General features: G+C 34.6%; 2 protein-coding genes across 3 annotated transcripts; both read left to right on the forward strand.

Annotated features, from left to right (window-relative positions):
• The first annotated feature begins 279 nt into the window (after positions 1–279).
• Positions 280–4,359, forward strand: LOC145169289 (Phototropic-responsive NPH3 family protein). 2 transcript variants are annotated; one of them, XM_079087856.1, is made up of 5 exons: positions 280–572; positions 1,743–1,922; positions 2,022–2,091; positions 2,288–3,535; positions 3,727–4,359. In XM_079087856.1, exons 2-5 carry the CDS (start codon positions 1,864–1,866, stop codon positions 4,210–4,212), a joined length of 1,863 nt encoding a protein of 620 aa, XP_078943982.1. In that variant the 5' UTR covers positions 280–572; positions 1,743–1,863; the 3' UTR covers positions 4,213–4,359. The 2 variants fall into 2 exon arrangements, with proteins under 2 accessions (XP_078943982.1, XP_078943981.1); XM_079087855.1 differs by lacking the exon at positions 280–572 and adding an exon at positions 1,173–1,380.
• Positions 4,360–7,753: 3,394 nt separating this feature from the next.
• On the forward strand, positions 7,754–8,308 carry LOC145104090 (uncharacterized). The gene has a single exon (XM_079041373.1). It carries the CDS (start codon positions 7,754–7,756, stop codon positions 8,306–8,308), a length of 555 nt encoding a protein of 184 aa, XP_078897499.1.
• Positions 8,309–9,806: the final 1,498 nt, after the last annotated feature.

The following is a 9,806-nucleotide window of genomic DNA, read 5'->3' on the forward strand; positions in this document are numbered from 1 at the left end:
CAACCTCAAAACAAGCTTTCTACAAACCATTCAACAAGTCTATATATTATACAATAATAATTAGGAAATGGTCCATATCTTTTAAAGAAATTTTCTCATTAAATCAAAATTGACCCCATTGTCATAAATGCATGAAAGCTTACAACCAAGGATTCCAAATGCGATTCAAAGGAGGAGTTTCACTTGTGGGCTGTGGCTACTATAAATTATCCACTTGTGGCCCTTCTACATGAAAGAAAAGTATAGTTGAAATCTTGAAAATATATTATTATTCCTCTTTTTAGTAGCCTCCATCTTTATCTTTACATCCACCTACACTATTTTTCCCATATTCTTTTACTACAAAAGTTTGTTGTTCTACTTAATAAATTGCAAAATTTTCTCATTGTAGACCCTCTTAAACAGTTCTGAAGTATTTTTATTTTTTTAAATTTTTGTTTGAAGAGAAACCCATGATTAAGGGCAATAACAATCATTGCTAAAAATCATTTTGTACAAGATGATTCAAGGGAGGTGAGATACAATGATTCAAGATCCAGACCCGTATTTTGATTCAAGAACGACCCGAAAAGGTAACCAACCTAGCAACTTCAATTCATCATTATTATTGACAAATAATAAATAAATATTATATGGTGGGCTATGATTTCTTAAAATGTACGATAATATCTTGTATTAATTGTAATATATTTTCAGTATCATTTTGGATTATATTTAGATGTGAACATCTTTAATTTATTAATGACATTGATGTCTTACTATAAACACCAATGTATTCAATAAAGATTGTTTAAATCGTACATGAAGCTATTTATTTTAGTTTAAAGGCTTTATTAAATATCTCAAATGTTCTTTATTATAACAAAATATAATTGTAAAGTTTATAGCTCTACCAATTAAATATAACAACCACTTATTAACAAGAAAAAGTATATAATTTTCTAGAGTTATTAGATTGAAACTATGAATATGATGATATGATGTCTTATGATAACTAAAAGTTTTTATTTAATACAAGGGAGGGGTACACCTGATTTTCTTTATTTAAAGATACTTGAAAGAAACTTAGTTATTTATATTTATTAGTAATAAATAAAAATAAAGGAATAAATTAACAGTAAAACAATAAATATTATCTTGAAATTGTTATATATTTATTTGCGGGAAGAATTTGCTGTGAGACAATTATGAAGGAAGTGGGCGCAGGATAAGCACGTGGGAGTCGCCTTTTCTCTCAATTGCCATTAGCACGCTGGCATTTTCACACACAACTCCACTGTTATCTCTTCTCTATCGCAGTCTTACTCTTGATTGTTCCTAAATATTTTCTCATCGATGCCATGATTGAATGAATCTTCTTCCCCATTTTCAAGTTTTCAGGTCTTCCTCTGTTCTTTATTACCCTCCTTTTTTGTTTCATAAAACAAAACCCATAAAATCTCATCACCATACTGTGTTTTCATTGATTATTCTGCGTGATCTTGATAGATTTCATATGGAATCTCAAAATGAGGTGTCAAGATTCGAATTAAATCACTTCAGAGTTTGTTTTATTTTGTGGGATTTTGTCGTCTGGTTACAACATTCTAACCATCATCAAAATCTTAAAGCTTTTATATGATTCGTCAGGGAATTTCCTGAGTTTTTTAGGGTTTAATTGATTTTGAGAATCTGTTTGGGTTACGAAAAATGGGAATTTGACAGTTTTCTAACTGTGCTCTGTTTTTGTTCATATGATATAGGAATCGTTTCGAGTGGGAGACAAGATTGATTTCGGTTCTTCGTGCTTAGTTATGAACATAATCGTGAACTGAAAACGTAAACTAGTGAATTGAAGGAGTTCAACAAGAACAAAAATCAGCCATGAAGTTTATGAAACTTGGTTCTCGGCCTGATACTTTTTACAATTCAGACTCTGTAAGGTACATGCATCAGATCAGTTTCCTCTGAAGTTTACTTCAATGTTACCTTGTAATTCACACAACTTGATCACTCGATTCAATTTTTTTGTTATAATTCAGATCAGTTTCCTCCGAAGTTTCTAGTGATCTTGTAGTTCAAGTAAATGGAACAAGATATTTGCTTCACAAGGTAAACACTTTTTAATCGTAATTTCCGCATATGTTTTCTATGAATTTACTTCAATTACACAAAAGGGGTTTTACATATTACAATTCCTATTGTATAATCCAATACAGTTGAAACAAATTACCACCAATTTTAAGATGTTTTGATTTTAATTCTAGAAATTTGATAGTTTGTGCTCTGTTTTTTCTTGGGAAAACAGTTTCCACTTTTATCCAAGTGTTTGCGGTTACAAAGACTCTGTTCCGAAAGCCCAGAATCGTCCTCCCAACATCAAATAATCCAACTCCCGGAATTCCCAGGAGGCACAGAATCCTTCGAATTATGTGCAAAATTCTGCTACGGAATCACAATTACTCTCAGTGCTTACAACATCGTAGCAGCGCGTTGTGCATCCGAATACCTTCAAATGACAGAAGATGTCGAGAAAGGGAATCTCGTTTACAAACTCGATGTGTTCCTCAATTCTTGCATCCTCAACGGCTGGAAAGATTCAATCATAACACTTCAATCCACAAAGCCATTCCATTTATGGTCTGAAGATTTGGGAATCACTAGCCGGTGTATCGAAGCCATCGCGTCAAAAGTCCTTTCTAACCCTTCGAAAGTGAGTTTATCCCATAGCTATTCCCGGCGAGGGAGGGACAGAGATGATATTTCTTGTAATGGCGGCGGTGAAAGTCACCGGAATAATAAAACCGGTGGGAAAGGGTGGTGGGCGGAGGATCTTTCCGAATTGGGTATCGATCTTTATTGGAGAACGATGATTGCCCTAAAATCCGGTGGCAAAGTTCCTGCAAATCTTGTTGGGGACGCGTTGAGGGTATATGCGTCCAAATGGCTACCAAACGTTTCAAGAAATCTTGAAAAGGATGTCGATTCAAATCCTTCGAATTCGAAAAGTCGGTTGTTACTGGAATCAATAATCAGTTTGCTACCAATGGAAAGAAACTCGGTTTCTTGTAGCTTTTTGCTTAAATTATTAAAAGCAGCGAATATTCTCCGAGCTTCATCTTCTTCAAGAACGGAACTATCTAGAAGAATCGGCGTTCAATTAGAGGAAGCAACAGTTCCCGATTTATTGATTCCATCTTCTTCAAACGACATGATTTATGATGTCGATGTAATTTTGAACATTTTGGACCAGTTCATGTTACAAAGTCAAAGTCCACCAACAAGTCCTGTATATTTAAAGGGTCGATTTGAGCGACATAGAAGGTCAAGGTCAGCGAATAATGGTGATTTTGAGTTGCAGGAAAGTAGGAGGTCTTCTTCTGCTTCTCATAGCTCTAAGATCAAAGTGGCAAAGCTTGTCGATGGATATTTACAGGAGATTGCTAGAGACGTGAATCTGCCATTGTCGAAGTTCACTGCTTTAGCTGAAGCTATTCCTGATTTTGCTAGATTGGATCACGATGATCTTTACAAAGGCATTGATACTTATCTCAAGGTATAATTTGATTTCCATCTTCTAATTTCGGTCAATAAATCAAAACGCTCTTTCATTTATCTGTTTATTGTAGCATTCTACTTTCGTTTTTTTTATTATTGCATCTTATTTTCATTTTTTTTTTCTTATAAGGCATTTTAAAAACTTTTATTCTTATAAGGCTTTGAAAAATGTACCCTCTTTTTATGTAGTCACATCCAAACCTCAACAAAACAGAAAGGAAGCGACTTTGTAGAATACTTGATTGCAAGAAGTTATCAATGGAAGTTTGCATGCATGCAGCACAAAACGAACTTCTCCCATTACGTGTAGTGGTTCAAGTCCTTTTCTTTGAGCAAGCTCGGGCAGCTATGGCTGGCGGGCAGCTGACCGATCTGCCCAGTAACATCAAAGCACTATTAGCTGCTCAAGATGATGCAACATCAAGGCCACCAGGCTCAATAAGCACCAACAGAAGCATGGTACAACCAGAAGATCAATGGAGTGTTTCGGGTCTTAAATCACCAAAATCAAGTCTTTCCACATTAAGAATGAAGTTAGCTGAAGATGATGATTTGGATGAACATTTTCAAGCTAACTCTTCAAAAGTGAAGCAACTTTGTTCACTTCCTAATCGCCCTAAACGAATGTTTAGTAAGTTATGGTCCTCAAACAGAAGCACAACTGAAAAACGTTAAAAAAAAAAAATCTCATGCGGGTAAATCTCTCTATTTTATTTTATTCATCTTTTTAAAGTGTCTTGTAATCTTTAGGGAAGTTAAATTGTGAATTGTTGGTGTAATCTATGGTAATAAATAAGAAAAAAGAAGGGAATTTTCTTGAAATTTGGTGTACTTTTCAAGATTCTGGCAGAATGCATAAAACTAAAGAAATTTATGATGGGGACAAAGGGTAAATCACTTTTTATTTCATTATTTATTTATTTTGAAATGTGTGTAAAGTTTAGGGAATTGATGTTGTGAATTGTTGGTGTGATCTATGGTAATAAATAAAAATAAATGGAAATTTTGATAAAATGTGGTGTAATTTTCAAGATTCTGATGGAAAGCATTAAACTTTAGAAATCCATGATGGGGACCAGAGTATTGATGTCTTTGAGCACTAGTCTTTTTCTCTAGCATCAGTTTGCAGTTCAATAATTTAATTCCGACGTTTCATACTCCATTATTGATTTCCACTTTTTTCGTATACTGAAAAGTTGTGGAAAAATGGACTCTTTCAAGTTCATGGAGGTTGACTGTTTGACCAAAGATAGCATCTTAGAGAAGTTGGATGGTCACAGTTGACTAAATCATATATGATAAACATGATTGGGTTTTTTCACTCTCCTACTCGAATGGTCATAATTGCTCTGTCCAATCGAGGAAGAATTTGGAATGAGTGGTCTTTCTTTAAAGTATTTGTCTTGTTTTTTCCATCATTTTCTTTTGTGAGTGTATATAACTAAAGGTGATTATGTATGTGTACTATGATTATGAGGATGAATAAGGTGGTAATGGAAGAATAAGTTTTTTTAAAGCATACCTCTCCCAATACCAATGTCATATCCCGTTTACATATCTACTCATTCCATATATCATAAGCCGACATCACTTAACATGGGCTACTAAATGTTTATAAGCCAACATCTGGAAAAGACAAATCGGAGTTTGTCTTGGTAAAAACATTAATTGGTGGACTAGGGATAACCTAAATCAAATTGATAGTATGTGCTAGTTCTAAAAATATATGGAAAAAAAAATACCACGGCCCAACTATCTCTCACTTACAATACATAGATGACATTAGGCTGGAGGAAGTGGTGTCACATTCTCTCATTTTGCCACACTTCAATACCACACACAAGGAGTGATATACCTTTAAAAGAGGAAAGAGAAAGAAGAGAGAGATAAAGAGAGGGAGGAAGTGATGTGTGTGTAAGGCTTGGATTTTTTTTTTGGATTTTATCTAACAGTGGAAACAAGAACAAGAAGAACAAGACCCACAAAGAAGATAGAAAAATGGGTAGATTAGGAGCAAAAACGAGAACAAGAACAAAAATAAATGATAGATTTGATAAACAATCTAGACCTATAGATTGAAGATCGGTGAAAACAAGTTAAGACCTATTAACTTGCATTCTATCAAGATCAGGAAAGCATCCCTCAAATGATGGGTTTTGAGTGTTGTAACAACTCATGAACAAAAGTTCTTTGATTTCATAAAATTCGTCGATACTTACAACTGAAAGGCAAATGGCTATTTAAAGCCTAAGACACACAACAAACAAATAAAAATACATCGAGAAAATAAAACTAAGACACACCCAAAATATGGAAAGTCTGCCTTTTTAGGCTAGGAAATACACCTTGCTACAAACTACAAAAGGGGGTTGCCTTAATGAAGAAACTGTCTCTTCATACTTTATTGGAGCTGAAATAGAAGTGAGAACAACATAACACCCTAAAAAGGAAATTTTCCGCCTTAGTTTTCATACGTTACCACGCAAACTCCACGTGGTGTTGTCCCCAAGAATTGACTTTCACATTGGACAGTACATCGAGGGTCGTAATCACAACTAGTCTTCCGGATCTCATTCTCGTTTTGACGTTCCCACCCAGGTAACTTAGACTGTAATGCGTTGCGATCGTTCACAATGGATCGCACTCGTTTGCATCCATTCTTCAGTAACTGCGATGGGTTGCAACCATTCATAGTTAATCACATCCATTTGTCATCCTTTTCACATCTATCTGCCCTTTCACTCAAATCGCCTTTCTCAACCAATTCTCCTTTCGCATCACCTATCGTATTCACATCATTCCCTTCTCCTTTGAAAGGAATTGTGCTCAATTCCAAGCGATCTTCAACAACCCCGATCACACTTTCTGACAAATCAACAATCTTTTTTTCAAGTCCAAATGATTTTCAACACCAAATTCAACATCAAATAAAGAATTAATCTGATGAGGATCATTCTTCAAACCCAGAGTTGGACCTAACATTTCTTCAACATCTTTTTGGATCGAACGAACATCAGATCGAGCATTCATCTTAAGCAATGTGTTGAAAGTAATAAAGGTTCAATCTCATATTTATTAACTTAATATGTTAGGTCTTGTTAATAAGGGGTAAAAGTTAGTCAATATATATTTTGTTGGGTGCTAAGTGAAATTGCAGGGAAAGCACACGCGGGTCAGAAGATGGATCGGTTCTTTTATGGGTGGCTCCATATTCGAGTATCCGAAGTATATATACTAAGGAAGAGTGTTGTTCATCAGTTCTTATCACTTCCTGATCTTATCACTTTCCGATTCAGAGAGAGGGTTTCTTGTTTAGGGTTTTCTTTCAGTACTCTCGTTTCTTTCTGATCTTGTTTTGTTCATCTGTTGTATTGATGAGTTGTTATTCTCTTATGGTTAGTATGGAGTTTCAGATGAATATATTTGTATCATCTGTTTAGATTAGGGTTGAGTGATAAAGCAAGAGAGTATAGTAGGTTCTTTGTAGTGAGGTTTATTTGTAAGTTTGTGAAAACCTTCTGTTTCTTAATCCTCTAATGATATAAGAAATGAAGATGTTGGGAAATCTGTATTGTCTAATTTCAACATGGTATCAGAGCTGTAAGGCTCATGTTTTTTGATCCTGACGCTTCGATTCGTTGCTTGTTCGTCTTCTTGTGATTTTCGTGTTGACGATTTGTCGAAAAGGTATCTGTTGCTTTTTCCGCTTTGTTCGTTTTTAGGGTTTTGTTATAGTTTCCTAAACACGATATGTTTCCTTTTGAGATTCTGGTACTGCGAGTTTTCTTTGTTTGATCTTGCAGATTAACAAGATTGTTACCTTGGTTGTTGTTCTGCTGTTGTGTTCTTTGGATTAATTGATCAATCTCTCTAATCTGAAATACCTCTCTTGGGGTCGGATTTCATCACCGATAAACCCTAGAGGGAACGGATTCAGGGAGTCGATTCTGATAAACTTCTGTTGCTTATAGCACTGTGAGGTTTTCTTGTTCTCTTTTACTCCTTTTGTAGTTAAAGATTTGGGAGATCCTGGTGTCTTGTTCACACCAGTTAATTGTTGTTTGTTTTCTTCAAGTTAGTTCTTATTTTTTGACTCTGTGTTGATTGTCTTGGGCCCCGACATACTGTGGTGACCATCTGGACTAAAAGTCAACACATGTGTTTGCTTGTGTTATTTGGTTTGGTTGCTATTTGTTTGTTATTTGTGTGATTCTTTATGGCTGGTGAAACACCTGGAGGGAGTGGTACTCCTAAAGATAGTTCTGTGGACTTTGATGATCCTCTGTATGTACATCCTTCTGATAATTTTGTGACTTCTATTATATCAATTAAGTTGTCCGGTAATGAAAATTATAGGTTGTGGCGTAGTGCTATGACTAGAGGTCTGAAAGCTAGAAACAAATTAGGGTTTTTAGATGGTACTATTACTCTTGAAAGCACTGAAACTTCTAAAGCTTCTAAGTGGGAACGTGTTAATGTTGTTGTGTGTAATTGGATTTTAGGATCAATTTCTGAAGGTATATATGATAGTCATGTCTATTCTGATAAAGCTAAAGATATTTGGGATGAGTTATTTGAAACCTATAATAAGGCTGATGGTTCTATAATCTTTAACATACATCAACAGATTAACACCTTAAAACAAAATGGATCTTCTCTCTCTGATTACTATAATAAACTTGATTCCTTGTGGAAAGAGTTTGATGGTTTGACTAGTCTAATTGAATGTGTGTGTGAAGCTGCAACTAAACTTAGTGATATTCAAAATTAATGAAGCTAATGCAGTTTCTAAGTGGTCTTGATGATGTTTACAATCAAGTTAAAAGTCGCATTCTTTTGATGGAACCTTTACCAAATGTTAAGTCTGCCTTCTCTATTCTTTCTAGAGAAGAGTCTCTTCAAAAGAATGGTTCTTTAACTTCGACTATCACTTTAAAACCACAGATTTCAGGTTTTAATAATAAAGTTAATGATTCTAAAAGAGGACAAGGTCAAACTAGATCCAGAAATCAGAATTTACATTGTAAACATTGCAATCTTAAAGGTCATACAATAGAAAGGTGCTATAAGCTGATAGGTTATCCAAAAGATTTTAAGCAAAAGAGTGAAAATGTTATTCAGAACAAATCTTTTTCTATAAATTCTGCTTCTGTTGGTTCTAATGGTAATACTGTAGTTTCTTCTGAGTCTGTTCGTGATAGTGATGCTCACTATCTCACAAGTGAACAATATGCCAAGTTTCTTCGTCTCATTAGTGAAAGCTCTACTAGTGAGGATGTATCTGCTGCTGCAAATATGGCAGGTACATCTATTTTTTCATGTTATAGTTCTGTTGTCAATTCTAATAATTTTCAAAGTTGGATTGTTGACTCTGGGGAAAATCAACATATGATAGCCTCCGAGTCACATCTTCAAGATACAGTGGATGTGTCTAGACTTAACCTTCTTGTAAAACATCCTAATGGTTCTTCTGCTCCAATTAATAAGATAGGAAACTTACAATTATCCTCTCACCTTACTTTATTTGATGTATTTGCTGTTCCAGACTTTAATGTGAATCTCTTGTCTGTACATAAACTATGTAAGGATAGTGGCTGTGAAGTTATATTTTCTGAACATAATTGTAAAATTCAGGATTCACTATCAAAGGAGATGGTGGAGAATGGTAGAGAATCTGGGGGACTGTATTATCTTGATCATGTTCCCTCATCTAATTCTGCTAGTATAACTAACTCTAAATGTTATGTTTCAAAATTGACTTGGCATAGTAGACTTGGTCATCCAGCTGATCAGGCTTTAAGTGTTTTAAAAAATCAACTGAAATTTGGTAATGATTCTCTTCCTCCTTGTGATGTTTGCCATAGAGCAAAACAAACTAGAGAATCTTTCTCTCATAGTCAGCATGTTTCAACACAACTAGGTGAATTGATTCATTTAGATGTATGGGGTCCCTATAGACTTGTTTCAGTTGAGGGGTTTAAATATTTTTTGACTATTGTGGATGATTATACTAGGGCAACTTGTGTTTTTATTTTAAAATCTAAGAGTGAAGTGTTTGATTGTTTCAAGTCTTTTGTGAATATTTTACTTAATCAATTTGGTGTTAATATTAAGACTGTACGTTCTGATAATGGAACTGAATTTGTGAATAATCAAATGAAGTTTTTTTTTTGTATTGAACATGGTGTCATTCATCAGACGTCATGTGCTTATACTCCACAACAAAATGGAGTTGTGGAAAGAAAGCACATACACATTCTTAATGTCAC

Source organism: Lactuca virosa, chromosome 4 (assembly GCF_052849685.1).
Source record: "Lactuca virosa cultivar CGN04683 chromosome 4, Lactuca_virosa_CGN04683_v6, whole genome shotgun sequence".
Lineage (NCBI taxonomy): Eukaryota > Viridiplantae > Streptophyta > Magnoliopsida > Asterales > Asteraceae > Lactuca > Lactuca virosa.